This window comes from Syngnathus leptorhynchus, chromosome 7 (genome assembly GCF_054491065.1).
Source record: "Syngnathus leptorhynchus isolate UIUO chromosome 7, UIUO_Slep, whole genome shotgun sequence".
Taxonomy (NCBI): Eukaryota; Metazoa; Chordata; class Actinopteri; order Syngnathiformes; family Syngnathidae; genus Syngnathus; species Syngnathus leptorhynchus.
The window spans coordinates 8,571,833-8,590,616 of NC_141201.1; the positions used below are offsets into that span (position 1 = coordinate 8,571,833).

The window sequence follows — 18,784 nt, forward strand, 5'->3', positions numbered from 1 at the left end:
CCGCAGTCCAGTGCCTATGCCAGCGATGTTTTTTTTATTATACAGAGGAATCAAGACGATTCCATGATAAGCAAGTAAGGGCAAGTTCTATTCATGCATATAAATGTGACCTCAGATGACACACTCACTGACCTCTGTGTTTATTTTAATATGAAGATTCACACTTCACATCAATGTTGGATGTCATCCTATACGAGTGTGTGTGTGTGTGTGTGTGTGTGTGTGTGTGTGTGTGTGTGTGCGCGCGCGTGCAAATATGGGTCATACGGTATGCGTTCATCTGTCCAGCTGTTTCTTTTACTCATTAGATCAGCTCAGACTGCAGAGGTGAAGGGTGGATGGATTAATGAGCAGCTGTGGAGGAGTTAACCTTTGCTCCAGAAGCGTAAAACGTGAGAGGAGATGCCCTCAGATGGACAAAAATACATCCATCCCTTTTCTGATTTCTGAAAATGTAATCATATAATCGTGTTATAAAGACCGAATAAAGCTCTAACAATCCTCCCAGAAGTGGATCAGTCTTAGTCATGTGAATATCGACATAATGTTTTACCTGCACATCCAGTTTTAAAATACACCATCAGTTAACACTGAGAATAGAATGCACCAACAAATGAAAGCAATAATAACAATAGTCTTCATATTGTCAATGGGCACACCTGAAGAGATCCCTATTAAAACTACCAGTTCATGCTTAAATAATGCAAAATTTAAGAAACTATTTATAGATGCATTGTTATTAGTTTGTCCAATATTGTATTTTCATCATTGTGGGGAAACAAATTTAGTATTATCAAACAAAAACGTGCACTTGCTAACAAATAAAAAACAAATTTACTTGAAACGCCTATTTTTAACCACAGTTTTGTACATTATATCCTTAAATTTAGAGATTTAAGTTAATTTTCTTTCTTTTCAATGTCTACCATACAGATTGCATTACAGTACTATTTAAAAATTGTACAACCTTGTACTAATTAATTCAGTTTCCCTTCACAGAGTTCAAGTAAAAAATGAATAGTTACGAGTAATGCTCAGCAATGTCCTAAATAACTTATAATTACATGTATTTATAATATTTAAATAATACTTGACATACTTGTCTACAAACAGTTGAGAAGGGATTAAACCATTTTGTATATTAACATATTAGATATATATTAGAACATAGAAACGTCCGCAACCTAGTTACTCTGATCCAAACTGAATGAAAAATGCTGTTGCATGAGATGCAGGTGGGTGTGTTGTCAAATTGTGCCTCATCTGCTCGCTAGAGCAACGGTGGTCTGTCTATTCTATTGGATTAGAGGAGGGATTTTACTGTGGTATTAATCTGACAAGACAGCAGCCGGCCACCAAGGCTGGACTCATACCCAGTTAGGGTTCTTGTGATTCCGACACTCAAACCGCTGCTTCACTGCCACCACGACACAACATGAACTTGTTTTGCTTCTCATTGGTAAGAAACATACCAATATTTTCTGTGTGTGTGTGTGTTAGTGTTATCTGCTAGTTTTTATGCAGAGGAAGGGTTGAATTTAAATTGAGCATGCGACATGGGAAGGGGCTAATGTGGTGGTGCAGTATTCTGAGTTCCTGTTTACCCCTGAATACTTCAACTGTATACTTTTTTGTGTCAACAACAGCTTTGTTATATATACTTGCACTGGCTGTGCACAGATGTTGGGGTTGTGCACCGGCAATGAGGATTACTCTCTAACCTCTGGAGAGATTGTCTTCTGTGTTAGTCAACATTATGTGCACTATTTGTATTATGATGAACTGGCTTTTAAGAGAAAAGAATGGGAATTAATCAAGACACGTAATGGAAATGGATATTAACGTGTTCCAGTTGTATAACAATGAGTTATTACAAAGCATACACAGAATGGCTATGAAACATATTCTTATTTCTAAATCCCCCTTGTCATAAAACGGGGGAGGTGAAAACTGGTTATGTTCCTGGAAGGAATGTGAACGAGTCAATCACATTTTTAGGCCAACCTCAAAGCTCTTTGGAGGAATTTCAATCTAGTCTGGCATCAGAACTTTGGCATTAGCATTAATATCCCTACCGTCAAACAGTACCGTTTTGATTTTCGAGCACGGTCACAACTATGCACTCATACACTCAAGGCACCACTATAATTTTATGCATCATTATACTGAGCTGCCAGACAAAAAGTTCTATTTACAATTTCCATTTCTGGTAAACACACCACAAAAATGCAGATAGCCAAAGTGTTTGTGGAGTTAACAATTTGGATGCTCACTGAGATGAGACTTCAGAAATGATAAAGTTTTCAAACTCCATCATTCAGGATGACTTCCCGCCTACGATACCTTTCCTCCCAAATGTGTAACATTTAAAAGCTGCTTGGTGGATAAGATGTGTATTTCATGGCTGAAGCTCAGTCAGATTTATCACACAGATGAGATTAAATCCATTCATAAAGTACAGTGTAGGGAGTGGAGTGAGGGGGGGGGGGGGACATCTGTTAAAATGACTCCAAAGTGTCTCCTAAAGGTAGGAACACTTCTACACTTGCAACCCAAGTCAATTCCTCTCCCAAAAATTATTGGACGCTTTGAGGTACAAACACTTGTCATTGGGATACAGTTTCAACATGCCATTGACCTAAATCTTACATCCAAAGGAATTCATGAGGAGACAAAGCCCAGACCTATACCCAATGAGTTCTGCATAAATGTTTATACTGCCTGTGGCGTCTGTTACAAAATGTCTAATATACGTTTGTATGGCACCAGGAGGGTTCAATGGACAGCCTGTATGAGGCTGTGCAGACCACCGGAGACAGCCCCGCCCAACCCATCCCAAGCCGCTCCTCCAGCCGCTCGTGCAGCCCAGCGCTCCTGCTGGACGATGACGTGAGGTGGAGGGCTTCTGGAAGGTCTATTTCTATGGTGAGAGGCGTTCAAGTGCCTGTGGAAAAAATATGACCACAAGGATTCTTGCATGGTTTGCTATAAAAGCTAAGTGAGCAAACCACCTCAAAAAGGAATTGACGAGAAAGCAACCTCTCATCACATTAAACTAAATAACAAAGCTGATTATGAAACCATCATAGTGAAACTAGCCCAGATGGCTTGCTCAAAACCCTTCATTGGGAAAGTAACCATATTTGGGGTCACCAGTGGGTTATGAGTCCATAGAGCCTCATGATTACTGAGTTTTATTCATGATTGACAGCTCCGTGCAAATGTCTTGGATAATTGTTAGATTTGGACGAGTATAATTTATTTATCAGCTAAGGGTTGATAAAAATGCTTATATTACCACTACACTTCATAGAGTTGGTCAATTAGTCCAATTGAAATCAAAACACGCCATGCCACGACATGCAGAAGTTACACAAAGTAGTCTGTGAATTTAAAAATATTTCCATTAGTTCTTGTGGAGCTATAATGTGAAATCCATCCAATTCATGACATGAAGTAACATCAAGAATGTCATGTTTTACATCAGGAAATGACAATGAGACCAGGCACCAACGCTCACAAAATGAAAAAAAGGTAAGCTTCCTGCTCCCTACTAAAACATATTAAATTTTGCGGTCAAAGGCAAATCTATGTCATATCTCTGTTGTATGACAGAAGCTATTATGTACTTAGAAATGGCTACATAATAATCCAGCATCCCATAGAGACTCGTGCGTTGGTGACACGAACTGTGGGATGTGCATGCCAATACTCAAGCAAGGCTTTCCCCACACGGCTCGAAATACTCAATGTTTATGTTCTGTGGACGCTAATGCTGTAAATCCTTCCAGTAGCACAACGAACTGGCTCTGAATAGGCAACACAAGATTGCCACTTTCTTACCTCATCGGCCTTAAGGAGGCGCCCTGACAGCTTGTTAGAAAGAGTCATTGAGATTGCACATGATGAGTTATGACGATTTAGTTGATCGGAGTAATGCAGAATATAGATCAAGCAGATTATGGCTTTGGGATTGTTGAACTAAGCGGATTGAAAGCCTACTTAGTCCCTAGACTCTACGATACACCTTCATTTCTATGAATTGCTCCTCTGCCTCCTTGTTGGCCTTTTTAAGGCCATGTAATAAATATATGATTGAATTTATACAGGTAGGGGCATTGGGTACCATTTCCACTTCACAGTTCTGATTCGAGTTGGAAGATGAATGACAGTATTTACACACCATAATGAAAAAAAGTGAAAGATGAAACTAACAATTGAAGAAATGTTTTGAATTCTATTAATTATCCTTTCAGAACACAAGTACCCAAATCTGCATCAGACAATGAAGCGTTGGGTGAGTCAAATAAATTCTTCTTCGTCTTTTTTATTTTTTTTATTGAGATGAATTTATTTTCTCTTCTTTGGGAATACATTTTTGTCAGGGGCCACATTGTAGTTTTGGTTTCCTTCAAAAGACCATTATGACCGTGAACCCTAAATAATTGCATAATTAATAAAGTGGTTCAGATGATTAATTGATGGGTGGATTGATGGTAACAAAAATGCTTCCGATGCTTCCAATATCTTAAAATATAAGTCAATTAGCACTTTCGATATTTTAGCATGAAACATCAAGTGGAGGCACATGATGGGCGTTTGTGGGCCACATAAAATAATGTGATGGGTCAGGTCTGACCCCTGGGCCTTGAATTTGACACCCGTGACTTAAACCATGAAAACAAAACACACTGTCTATGTTGAATAGAACAAGTGACAGCATGGATGCTGCTGCTTGATCGTTACTGTTTAAAAAAAGAGCTTGCATAACCTCCGATACAGACCTGGAACACTTTGCTGTATTTGGATTGAACTCAGCTCTGACCTACTCTTTTGACTTACTATTGACTGCATGTAGTTCACCCGGACTTTCCAATGAAAATCCTCGACATATGTGATTTGTTCTCTCCCCTGCTCAGCAGATAACGCCGCTGGTAATGCGGCGTTTTGGAAGACCGCTAAGAGCCCAGAAGATTTAGACCACATCACCAATCATCACAATGAAGGTAAATAGGGAATAAATCGGATCTATAGGCCAACATTCATTTGGGCTCTCAGCATGGTGTCCCATCCCCTTCGCTGATTAAAACTTTTGCAATGTTGAATGATTATCAACACAACTAGACAACATTAATTGAGTCTGTAGGATTTCTCATTGTCATTGGCGATTGGCTCAAGTTCATCCACAACCATAATGAGGACAAGCAATCAGGGAACGATGTATGTTAATTTCAGGTACTAAATACCTGATCAATTCTGTATTTGTTTTGAACTACATCTCTTTTTTGGGTAGGGATGAGGAAGACAAAACACAGAGGAGACAACAAAGGAGGAAAATCAGCTCATCAATCCGGTCCCAAAAAAAAGGACAAAAATTCTGCAAGTCAGGTAAATGATGATACATTTTTAGTTGGTTTGAAACCTAAATTGGTCCACTGTCCAAATTTGGCATGTTTTGCTGTTTTATTTTTAAAGAAAGACTTGCTTATATATCTTGCTCTTTTTTTCAAAGCACACAATAAATACATAGGAGCCGGAAATGACCATAATCCCATACCAAATAAATACGCTGCACGTTTTATATTAAATTGTACAAAGCAATATCAGATTTAAAATGATAACATTCTGAATAAAATGCATTAAAAGTTCACATTCATTACAACTTGTCTGGTGAGCATAATGCAGAAGAATTGAATTTAAATGCTGATTGATTGGGTTTTAATACAGTGCAGATGGTCCAAACAGCACCACTGCTTTGTGTAATCTCTGAGTCACATGGTAGAGCAGGAGAAAGGGTTTAGAGCCTTTGAGGCAGGTCACCTAGCGTGCATTCCTACTAAAGCTCATAATAGTTACAAGCAACACAGCCAGAATAAGCAGCAGCCATAATAGTGTTTCAAAATTGTGTATATATATATATATATATATATATATATATATATATATAATATATATATTATATATATATAATATATATATATTTATATATATATATATATTTTTCAAAATAACGCACAACAGCGGTCCACAGCCTTTTTACGAGTGTATAAAAGTGATCAAGTCATCACAAAAATCACGGGAAAAATCCTATATAAGCCGCACCGGACTATAAACCGCAGAGTTCAAAATTTGAGAAAAAAGTCCCGGCTTATAGTCCGAAATTTACGGTACTATTTTTTCTATCTATACTTCTTTTCAGAACATCAAAACCAAAGGAGCTGCAACAGCAGCAAAAAGGAATGACAAATCTGGAAAGAAACCGATTGGAAAGAATGGGAAAGAGGGCGCCAAGAAAAGTTACAATTCCACAGGTAATAAAGTTTTACAATTAAATAGCATTGAGTAGAGCATCGATGTTCTTAAAGTGGGATATCAAAATGACACAGATGCGAACATTATCTTGCACGTTTATCTGGAGAATTTACTCCTATTGTCCTCAGTGTGCCCATCCGCAGGAGCTACAAGCCTCTCAATGGCCCCACAACTCCTCGACGTTCCCTACAGGTCTGACAGGTGGCTAAACGTGGACAAGTTCTCCACAATTCCAACGCTGGAACATGCAACTCTGAGCCACTGTACCGATATGATGAGCCTGCCTGGTGGTGCGACACCTTGTCGGTACCAGCGCTGGAGCAACCCATCCGACAACATTCCCATCTGGGGCACCGTCCAACACAACTGCCGCCGGCCGTTCACGGAGTATTTGTACACGGAGTCATCGTACTCCAATGACTTCAGCCTTGCTCACGAGAAGAAGATGCAACCACAGAACTGTGACCCCCCGATTCTCCCAAAGGTGACACGCTCCACTACTGACTTGGATCTGTCAGAAGCCAACGTAAGTCTTCAGCAATGTACTAAACAACATAACTAATACATTTGAGCGGATGTTCGAGGGCTTGTTCATAACTGCCCCATAAACTAATTAAAAAAGTCACATAAGTGACATCAATTAGGCACAACTAGAAGACAGCCAAACTCAAGAAAATTACTCGTGACAACAAATATGTCAATTTCATATACGCATTTGCGGACATATGCTTTGAGTCCCACGTTTACTATTTTTAGTGCACTGTATGCCCTCCTTGCCACGTTTTCTGAAGTTTAAAATGACAATTATTGTTTACACTGAGGAGGAGGATCCATTGAGCCCATAGATGACAAGATTCCTATAGGTCACCAGCCCAGTGCATCTTAAGGGTCTTTTACACAAGAAAAGTTTTATTTATACAACGAAAAATATTTAGGCCAATGTACGTGAAATTGTGTGTAGATGTAGGTGGTTGTTGGTCTTTTAGAGTTGGAAACTTTTCAAAAAGCCAAGCAAGAGAAGGAAACACTGTGCAAAATATATATTTTTTTCCATACTGCAAACAGTACATGCTCTACTTATATTGATCTGATTTATTTGCACTGGAAATTGCGAGTCTGACAGTTACAGATATAGAATAGTGGATGGGATGTGCGGTTGTCACCAAGCAAGGGATTTGGGTTTTGGGGTTTTGACCTTTGACTACCCACAGTAGATGACAAGAGTGATACGTGTTTTGATATGGTGCAAAATTCAAACTTCAAAACGTATCATTTCAAATCTTCTGCATGCTGGGTTCATACCTTAAGGGAAATACCCTTTCCAAATCATGTTCAGAGACAAAATGTTGAAAAACTGTAAAAACAATTGCAACCAAAATGGCCGCCATGTGGGTCATCGTAAAAAAACAAAACAAAACAGAAACTGTAATCTGGATTGACAAGAGTTTGTGTCTAATTCCAAAGGCAGGAAAACCGATTTGTCTTTCAAATTCCCTCTTTTCAACAAATGTGCAACTGAAATCCTCCTGCAATACAATGTAATCTACTGGGAACACCAGCGCAGGTTTTTTTCCACTGTGAAAGCCCTCAAGTGTGTCATACGATCCACAAAAGCAGAAGATCCAACAAGTAACAAGTGAGACTAGAACAGATTTCAACACAACAAGCATCAGCACTTCCTCAAACGCAAAATCCAACATTAAGAAATGAATAGAGAAGACACTTCAAATCCTTTGGCATCATGTACCCTCAACTTCTTCCCGTAATACTATTAAAAGAATAGTTTGGGGATAACTGAACTTTCCCCAGTTTGCGTTTCTTGCTTTAGAGTTGCTTTTCTTGGGTTTCATCTCACACAAAACGTCTAGTTTGCATTGATTTTAGAAGTTGCGTTGATGTGACGCCTGTTTTTTAAGCTGCGTTTAGACTGCAGATTTATCTGATTTCAATCTGATTCCTCGTGGAGAAAAAAGTGAAAGCTGAGCTTATAGTGTGCTGTAGAAGACACTACAGCATATGCTGCTGTTTTTAGCTGACACTAACTCCAGATGGTGACAAATCTTGAGAAGCTAAATTTCTCTTCTTCCCCATTATTGTTTATGTGGTATGGTATGGACACGAGTCATCACCGCACTGAAAAAGTAACACGACGCATAGGTTAAATCACTCCCTCAGACGGGAATGTGAAGACGATAACTCCCACAATGCCTCATTACATCCAAGAGTTTCCATAATGTACAGTTCATTTCATATAGTTATCACAGGTCGCCTTGGCTGAAAAAGCAAAGTGGGGAGAGTCTCTGTTGTGTAAATGTACGTGTCAATAAATGACACAATCATATTTTTATTTTTTACCCAACAATATTCAGTCAGACGTCACTGAGATAGGCTTTCTTCAGTCATTTTTTTTTTTTAAATAAGGCTTTACTGGCTAGTAAGCTACACAACTTGAGGACTATGTTGCTGTTTATCCTTTTTAATTATCTTGCTAAAATCTTATTTTTGAGTGGCATAATGTGAGTCATGTTTTAAACTGCAAAAAGAAGGAATACCGTAATTGTATCATATCTAACCAAAGTGATACATAAATGAAAAAAAAAATCAACTGCTGGCATCTGCGATGTCACTTTGCCTTCAGCGTCATTTTACCTCAAAACAAAATGCAACTCTTCCTGGATGTGATGACGACGTGTTAGTTGAGCTTGGCCACAAAGCTTAAATTTTCCCCTTTCAATTCTGCAACGACAGACAAAGTCGGTTGCTTCACATCCTGTGCAAGGAAGTCAGACACACGGCCATACAGCCCCAGAGTCAGTCTGCAATTGAAAGTCAGGAGATCAATAAGAAAACAAGACTAGGAGCGCAGAAACGAGACAATGTTGCAGAGAACAGCTTCCAATGTGTCCGACAAAACAAAGAGCAGCAAACCAAAGGTAGGAGGTGACCCTATAAATGTAGAATATAAAATGTATTTATATTTTAACAAGAACTATTGAAAATGCTTTTGGTCATTTTATTACCTGATTGTATGTACATATTTTTAAATATAATTAGATTGAATTAGTAGATTAAAATTAGGGTGAGGGTTTAAGAATTAAATTTACCCCCCAACTGGTCCGTTTGTATTTTTTTGATCTTGTTCAGCCTGTTGCATCATTAAATCAATCCACAGAGGAGAGGACTATGGAGCGGATGGCTCATATTTAACCCAGGATTTTCACAGGGATTAGCCTACTTTCTTAATATAATTATTTGCTGCTCTGTTGTTCAGATGACGGAGGTTTTGGGAGAGATTATGACTTTTTTTTTTTTTCCAAAAATTGGTGCTGGAAAATAAAGCATCCAAAATGAGAGAGAAAGGGAAGTAAGCATGAGTGCGTCATGGTTTAACTCTGGGTATTAGATAATTTATAAATACTCGTCACGATAACGTATTACTTAATATGCATTCACCTGGCTCAACATTAGGCACAGTTTAAGAACTTGCAATACATTATGCGTATTGAAACTGAGGTGGGATGATACGATTTACTCATGATTCGATACTGTGGCAATATTTGGTCCACGATAACGATAATATCACGATACATGATATCTGCAATCTTCGATAAGTAGCAAAAAAAAATTAAAAAATTGCAAACTATATTTTACGATACATGATTCAAAAAGATAAAATACCCATGAAAAAATACCCATAACAAGGAATATGTCTCATGCATTTATTCCAATGCAAAAAAAATAAATAAAAAAATAAACACTTTCGAGCTGAACACATGAACATGCATTATGTAAAGTTGTAAACCATGACAGTGTTTAATGGGACTGAAAATTGGCCTGTTTTAGTTTAACAATAGCTAAATAACAGAATAGAAAAATTCCATTTTGAAGAACATGTAGTTTGTTGTGACAATGACACTAAAAATAAATTGTAATAATAATTTTAGATGTCTTCCATAGCGCTCCACAAGCTTTGGGAGGTTTGAAGGTCGCAAACAGAATCAATCCCCGGCCAAAGTCGAGGGGAATGGAACAGATATGGTTTGTTCATTTTATTTTTCCTTAAGCTCTGGCAATAACCTTTAAATGAAATCAGTTCCGCCTCCTCAGAAATCTGATTTTAATTGATTAGTTTTCCTTTTTGATTCCTGTACAAAGCAAATTTCTATCACAAGTTTTCTTTGTTGTCATATTTTTTCATTTGTTTTCATAAAGATGGAAACAAAACATTTCACGTCAGGAAGATAAATATTTGACTCATTTGGCATGCAGAGTGTGTATTAAATTGACACAAATTTTCACAAAACTTATTTTTCCAGCTCTCTGGAGAAAGTGAAAGCTTGGATCCAAACAAGTCAGCTGGGATTGGGAAGAAAATGAAGGCCATTTCACTGACCATGCGCAGAAAAATGGGCAAAAAACATGCCAAGTCCTTCTCTGAAGAGATGGTGAGCATTATCAAACTGCACAATTTTAACATGCAACTGTCTGAACTATCCATAAATGAAGGTTAATATGCTGCAATGAACATTTTTCTGGTTTATGTTTCAGGGTGATGACACAGTGACAGAGACGACACCTGCAACAGAAAAAGCCCCCACAAGGGCCAGCAACTCATTAGAAAGTCTTTACAGTGCCCAAAGTTCCTCAAGTATGCATGCACACATTTTATTATTCATGCAAAGCAACATTACACACTGTTGATTTTTTTAACTTAGCAATTTGTGAAATACGTACCACGTCACGTACTATTTAAATATGATGCATATATAGATGTATTTTTAATACAACGTTACAACGTCATCTAGCGGCTTGACATGCACATTGCATGACAATGACTATGGTTTACAAACGTAAACACGTCTGCCATATTGAATGTGTCAAATCTGCCCTGTAAACTGATAAACGTCATTGAACTGAACTTCATAAAGCAACAACAGTGCACAAACTTAAAGCCTATCGTTTTCCCAATCACACACTTTATTGTATTTGGGAAAGTGACTGACAAAAAAAGCAACATATACATTTTAAATGGATAATTATAAACGTTCGCTCCTCTAACTTTAGGACAATGGCAATAAAATCGATTCTGATCTAGCTAAGCACCAAACCAATCAACATGATATCACGTGATCAATATTTTATATAGGAAATACAGTGAGATGCAGAATATGTAGTTATGGTATTTGCGTTATGCATAAATTTGTTGTTTCAGGTGGTGTAACCAGTGAGTCCAATGGTTCTGGTCAAAGGGACAGTCTGAGGTTGCAGGAGGATGGTTCCTATCAGGGTCAGTTCTGTGGCAGAGCCCGCGTCCATACAGATTTTGTTCCCAGCCCGTATGACACAGATTCTCTCAAACTTAAGGTAGACTCATGCCTTCATACAGTGTGCTTGTGCAAATTAAAAGAGCATGAATTAATTTAAGTCTGATCCAAATGTTTGTTTTTCATAAATATTCCAGGCCGGTGACATTATTAGCATCATCAGAAAGCCTCCAATGGGCATCTGGACAGGCTTGCTCAACAATAGGGTGGGAAACTTTAAGTTCATCTATGTGGAAGTTTTGGTAGAGGAGGAGAAAAAAGAAGAAGAAAGACATGACGGCGACGACGGGGATGGGGACGACGAAGCTCCCAACATACGACAACAAAAACTGTGCAAAAGACCTCGACCCAAAACATTGCTGGAGCTGCTGGAGAGACTCAATCTAGAGGTGAGGGTGTCTCCATTCAATCATTTGGTCCAAAAAAAAAAAAATATGAGAAAGGACAAGGAGTGTTGGCAGAAAAGAGAAGTGAGACAGTCATCAAGGAAAAAAAGTCATAACACTCAGTTTTCTAAAATACAGACAGTCCTTAAAATAGCTGTAATACATTTCGATGGCATAGATAAATAAATATTAAAAGCAAGAAGCTTTTACTTACTGGAAGTGCAGCAGCAAGGATGCTCCTACCACAAAAAGTATTTACCTCTTTTAGTGCCATGATTCATGAATATAATTTGGAAGTGTGCTTTCTTCTAAGGAATACGCCTCTGCCCTGCTACTCAATGGCTACCAGACGGTGGAGGACCTCACCCACCTGCAGGAGAAACATCTCATCGAGCTCAACGTCAAAGACCCCGAGCACAGACGCAAGCTGCTTGCCGCCTCCCAGTGTCACTATTCAGATGGTCAGTGACACACAACCAACACTTAACATTACAAATGACAACTTTGATCAAAAAAACGAAGACACTTGAATAAAGTGTCTTCAATAGCTTTTCAATCTTTATGTGTCTATCAGTCTGTCGACGATTCCAGGCTGCCATGAATTTAACCGATCACCTTCAAACTCATGTTAAATAGGCGTCAACACAAACACACCTGTCACCAATGCCAATTCTCTTTCTGTTTTCTTTGTCAAGGTGGAGGGAATTCTGAACATTTTAAATTTCATTATTTCAATGAAAATCATAAATATCTATAAAATTATTTTGATGCGTGGTTTGGAGGTATTCGTAGTTTAAACCCGAGGTTGTCAAAGTCTTTACACCAGGTACACCCACATGTTGCAAATCACTGATTTATACTATTACTAGGGAAGAAGAAATTTTACTTTTGGATTTTTGGCGACCCCCTAATATTCAGTCATTTTTGCTATTCACAGGGGTCCACTGTAGAGCTCAGTATAGGCACATAAACAGTGTAAAAAAACATTAGGTGAACTGTTAATGGGTAACAAAAAGATCTGAAACATTTAACACCAAAGTGTTCAAAACATACATACATTGTAACAGTAAACATTTGTGGCATCATATTTCTTCACAAATTTAATGAGACCATAAGAGGACTAATCGGAAAAAAAGTTGCCCACTGAACGATTTGAAGCACTTTCATAAACAACCATTCTCTCTAAAACTCCCACTCAGTTAGTTGGAAATGATTTTGACACCTTCAAATGCAAGATGGCACATAAGACGCTAAACCGTAAGTCTTACTGGAACTCTTGTATTGGTGACTTCCTCATAGTCACATTGAAAGTACTGAAGTTTTGTTTTTTGTTCCTCTGCTGACTTCAAGCAGAAAGCAAAAGTAGCCACCATCACTTTTCAGAGAAAACAAAGCTGGTGGATTGAATTAAAAACCGAGCAGATGTATAAATGATGGTATATTGCATTCATTATTATAATCCCTTTAGAGGAAAGACAATAATGATCAATATCTGAAATCATAACCCAAATGAAGACGAGCACTATAGCATTATAGAAAATGAATGGATGGAAGTCACAAGGGCAGATATTCAAAAAAAGCTTGTGCTTGTTACGTCAAACTACATTCCAAGGAGGTCATTTCTATAAATGTTTTTACTTCTGCACCTGCAGGTGATGAAGTAAGAGATGTGGACGAAAGCAAATCGTTGAGCGGTCCACAGGAGGAAGACAGCGACTGTCCAAGGGATTCAGGCTGCTTCATCCCGTCCGAGTGCTCGGATAGCAAGGACGACACAGAGCAGCCTGCAGATACCGTGGGTTCCTAACCTTGTTCTCATTTTGACTGAAGAAGCATACAGCAAAAAAAAAAAAAAAAAAAAAGAGATGTAGCCCCTTCTGGATGTTTGCAAACGACTCCTACACACTCACATCATGACGCATAATTTCTTTTGACTTGAGATGATATCCTGAACAGCAATAAATCACATTGTCAATGATAATCAACATTTATTTCTAATTTCAAGGGGGGTTATTTGTGTAACATTTTCTTTACATTTTATTTCCCACTTTTTTTGTGTTTATTTTATTCTGAATCATTCAGTATTTGTATTTCTTTATTCATTGTCTCATAAGAAACTCTCTTCACATCCTTTCACCATGTTTTCACCTTTATTTTGAATGACCAGTGTGTTAGTAAGCGGAATATTATGATGCATGGTCACTGGATATTTTTTTAAATTCCAAAGTTGCCTTGTACTCTATATACATACTTTATACTGTACTGTGAGTTAAATGTGTTTGTGTGAATGGCAGGGAGAGAAAATAATATATTAATGTGAATATTTCTGTAAATAACTTAATAAACACTGCCAACAGTCTCATTGAGTCGTTCTTCGTATTAAAGTGCTGGAAATGCTTTTAATTAATGTAAATACAAAACATTTTATTCATTCAACATTTTTTATAAAATAAAAACAAAACTTTTCACAAAATAATTCAAAACATTTGAAGTGATAAGACCGGTTATTGCAATTGAAAATACGAAAGAAAAACAGAATACTTGCAGGTTTATTTTCTTTAGCAATCAATACGGTAAATAACTTAAGCTCGCAAAACACTAGTATTCTTTTAGCGTTGGACACAATCCAAAACAGTTTGCTTCCTGTCAACCCCGCTGGTGTTTACGACAATCCAAAAAGAACACAAAAGGACAAAAATGGCTCATACAACATTCTTTAATAATTAGGACTGTATTTAATGAACTACTATTATAGGTACCTTTGTTTGAACCAATGTAGTACTGATTACAAAGATTTCCTTAATAACCAAAATCACCTCAATTGTTCATTTGGGCACATCAAAGAGTCACAGAGAGGAAAAAACTTGTACGTAATATTTTCAAACTTAATATTATTGCATTAGTGGTCATGCATGATCTACAATGATGATGAATATTAAAGAATAAAAACCATTCTCTGTGACAAGTTGACAACCCCGATCCACGAACGTTTGTTTTATTGCTTTTGTATCTTACACTTCATTGTGGGAAATGTAGTAACAAAGAAAGATCCGGGTTGACAGTGCAGCTCTCTGACTACATTACCCAGCATCCTCCGCAACACGTACGCAACGCTGACGTGTGTTTAGTAGGAAGTGACCGTCACGTCGTCGTAGCGAGAAATTCTAAGTGTTAAGTACAGATTCGGTGGTTTAAAAAACAGTTTCTGGTTATTTCAACTGAGGTCGGATTCTCTAAAGGACGCGGCGATGTCAGGGCAAATGTCAATCTTTGGTAAGTCGAGAAATAACCGATTTGAATGAATACAAAAATATTTGCCTGTCTGTCTCTCTCTGTAACCTGTCTGTCTCCCTCTCTGTCTATTTGCCTGTCTAGTAATCTAATGTATAGACGAGAGCATGCTAACATTGTTTTTTTAATTTTTTCCCCCAATATATTACAGGTTCTATGATCATTGCTCTGTTCCTGGCTGGTTATTTGGGTCAGCAGTACTTACCCCCACCCAAGCCCAAAGTGATTGGCCTAGACCTGGGGACCACTTTTTGTTCCGTGGGCGTGTTTCACCCCGGTAGTGGAAAAGTGGAGGTAATAGCAGACAAGGAGGGCAGGAGGAGCATCCCAAGTGCCGTCTCCTTCACCAACACCACAGTGCTGGCTGGGCATGATGCTGTGGATGTAGCCGACAACAACCCCCAAAACACCATCTATGACGCTAAGAGGTTCATCGGGAAGATCTTTACTCCACATTTGCTGGAGCTGGAGAGCAGCCGCTATCCCTTCAAGGTGGGAGGTTGTGTGATTCCAATAGATGAGTAAACAAAAGAATGATCATTTCAGGGAGGTACTCTTTTGGTGCCCAAAGTACTCAGTCTGTGCCAACGTAGAGCAACATATATTGATTACTAATTAATATTACTATTAATATATAATGGAGACAACGTAAAATGTGATGCTAAAAATAAGAGGTTAAATATTATTTAAATATTGATATGTAGAAGAAACCCTTGAAATTTACATAAATACCATTTTCAAACTATTTCCAGGTGATCTACAACAACGGGAGTGCCGAGTTTGCGATGACCACTAATGTCACATTCACGGTGACCCCCGAGTTCATTGGCTCTCGGCTGCTGCTGAAGATGAGGAAGATGGCTGAGCAGCAACTGGGCGTGCCTATCCACAAAGCCGTCATCTCGGTGCCCGCAGAGTTTGACGACAGGCAGAGGGAGTACACTATCAAAGCCGCCAACCTTGCAGGTTAGCTAGGAAACAACTGTCATGACCTAATGTCACAAACATGACTAACATGACAACGAACCGACAGGTTTGGAGATCTTGCGCGTCATCAATGAGCCCACGGCGGCGGCCATGGCGTACGGTCTTCACAAGGTAGATGTCTTCAACGTTCTGGTGGTGGACCTCGGCGGAGGAACCTTGGATGTATCTCTGCTCGACAAACAGGGCGGCATGTTCTTCACCAGAGCCATGGCCGGTAAACTGAGATCTGTTGTTTTTCTGCTCTGTACTCCATATACATGATGTTAATTTTGCTGAAACCGCAGGAAACAACAAGCTGGGCGGTCAAGACTTCAGCCAACGGTTACTCCAGTACACTATAGAACGAGTGCTACAGGAGTTTGGCGTTGTGCCCACTCTCAAAGAGGACCTCCATTGTCTCCGCCAGGCCGTGGAGGCGGCCAAGATCAACCTCACCCTCCAGCTCAGCGTCACAGTCAAGGTGCCGCTGCACCTGCTCGCCCGCGACAACTCGACCCCAAAGCCTGTGCTCTTTGAGACCGTGGTTACGCGTCAACTTTTTGAGGAGCTCAACGAGGACCTCTTCCAAAAGATCCTGGCCCCGGTGGAGACGGTGCTCGCCGAGGGCCACCTGGACAAAAATCAGGTGGACGAGATTGTGCTGGTGGGCGGATCCACAAGGATTCCCCGGATCCGGAGGATCATCGCAGAGTTTTTCCGCAAGGAGCCCAACACTTCGGTGGACCCCGACCTGGCTGTGGTGATGGGCGTGTCCCTCCAGGCGGGCATCATGAGCGGGTCGTGGCCGTTACAAGTTAGCGCCATCGAAATACCCAACAGAAACCTTCACAAGACCAACTTCAATTAGATTCAAATCCCTAACAGTGCAGAGACCACTTGAATGTACTTCATCTGGACCTCTTGAGAATGAGCATGGGCTCTAGCTCATGTTTTTGTCATTTTGCAAAGAACTACTACGTTTTACGACATGTGACGTAGCTGTCTGAATCCTAACATCCGTCACTTCGATCAATTTATCATGAAAAATGACAAAAACATCTGCTTGTACTAACATGCAGATGCACTGGCACTTAAGCTATGAAAAGTCTTCAGGGCAATAAGGGACCACCCACCTATTTGTTATAATTGGCATTCATGTAATTCATGGCGGCACACTGGTTAGCATGTCCGCCTCACAGTTCAGAGGGTGCGGGTTCAATTCCACCAATGGCCCTCCCTGTGTGCAAAACATGCAGGTAGGCTGATTGAGCTCTCCAAATTGCCCGTGAGCGTGGATAGTTATTCATCTCTGCGATTGGCTGGCAAGCGGTTCAGGGTGCCCTCCACCTACTGCCCGATGATTGCTGGGATAGGCACCAGAACACCCGTTACCCACCTAGGGACAAGCGGTACGGAAAATGGATGGATGGATGCATGAAATTCAACCATCATTTATCAAGCTTAAAAATGACCAGAATATAATTAGCCCACTCGAGGAGCTCGCAGTGGCTCAATAATATGTTGTATGTTGTATATTCATCGCCAAATTTCCAAGTCATAACTTGGAGACAAAAGGGACAGCAGCTTTTTGGTAGGACCAACAGGAATGAAGAATCTCAGGGACCACAGGGTTATAGGTTCAAGACCCGATAAAGACGGCAAGTGTAATGACGGGCATGCAACTTGCCCCTCACCGTAATATCAATGTAAATTAAAGACAGTATATTTATCATATTTAATGTTTTGCTTGAAGTAAAGGAATGTGCCTGTAATGAACACAATCACAATGTGTTCTTGCCAACAATTATTAAATGAATTATCAGGCACCATCAGGTCTGCCTGGGTATGAATCTTGCCGTTCGGTTTGAAGTTTGCGTGTTCTCCCTGTACTTGTGTAGCTTTTTTTTTTAAATTTTGTATAGCTTGGCCTCCCAACCCCAAATTCCCCAAACATGCCTGTTACATTCATTAAAGACTTAAAATTGTCCAGTGGTCTGTGTGCCTTGTGACTGGCTGGCAACCAGTAACAGGGTGTAACCTATCTTTCTCTCAAATGGAGCAAGGATAGGTTCCAGTTGACCCAAATGAGGTCAAGCATGATTTAAAATGGCTTAGAATGATCAGGCTTTTTATGAAACAGTGGCTGAGCAGAGTGTGTGTTTTCTGTGTTAGGCACTTTAACTCCTGATATTAAACAGATATAAAATAGCTTATTCTTTGGTATTTATTTTTATTGTATTTAGTACTGGAAAATGGGTGTGTATGCACAGTTCCAACAGTATTTGCACAAAAACTTCAGGCTTTTACTGTAAAGCAAAAATAAATGCCAGGAAATACCTTTTTTTATTTAATTAATTTGTGCAGGCTTTTATCATGGTGGAAACATTCAAAATGCTGGAAAAGCTTTTTAAATTATTTATCTAGGTCTCATTCCACAACAGTATTATGGGCTAAACAAAATTTGAATAAATTGAAAGTAATACAATAATGTCTCCATTGTCTGTG

General features: G+C 39.2%; 2 protein-coding genes across 2 annotated transcripts; both read left to right on the top strand.

Annotated features, from left to right (window-relative positions):
• Positions 1–1,435: 1,435 nt before the first annotated feature.
• On the top strand, positions 1,436–14,381 carry samsn1a (SAM domain, SH3 domain and nuclear localisation signals 1a). Its single transcript, XM_085917235.1, has 15 exons — positions 1,436–1,459; positions 2,770–2,925; positions 3,488–3,534; positions 4,257–4,297; positions 4,920–5,006; positions 5,294–5,388; positions 6,200–6,311; positions 6,441–6,838; positions 10,270–10,350; positions 10,629–10,757; positions 10,861–10,960; positions 11,525–11,676; positions 11,774–12,025; positions 12,336–12,483; positions 13,675–14,381. The coding sequence occupies exons 1-15, from the start codon at positions 1,436–1,438 to the stop codon at positions 13,827–13,829; spliced, it is 1,977 nt and encodes a 658-aa protein (XP_085773361.1). The 3' UTR covers positions 13,830–14,381.
• A 760-nt stretch (positions 14,382–15,141) lies between these two features.
• hspa13 (heat shock protein family A (Hsp70) member 13) lies at positions 15,142–18,745 on the top strand. Its single transcript, XM_085915842.1, has 5 exons — positions 15,142–15,295; positions 15,465–15,805; positions 16,066–16,279; positions 16,347–16,514; positions 16,585–18,745. The coding sequence occupies exons 1-5, from the start codon at positions 15,271–15,273 to the stop codon at positions 17,145–17,147; spliced, it is 1,311 nt and encodes a 436-aa protein (XP_085771968.1). The 5' UTR covers positions 15,142–15,270; the 3' UTR covers positions 17,148–18,745.
• The last annotated feature ends 39 nt before the right edge of the window (positions 18,746–18,784 follow it).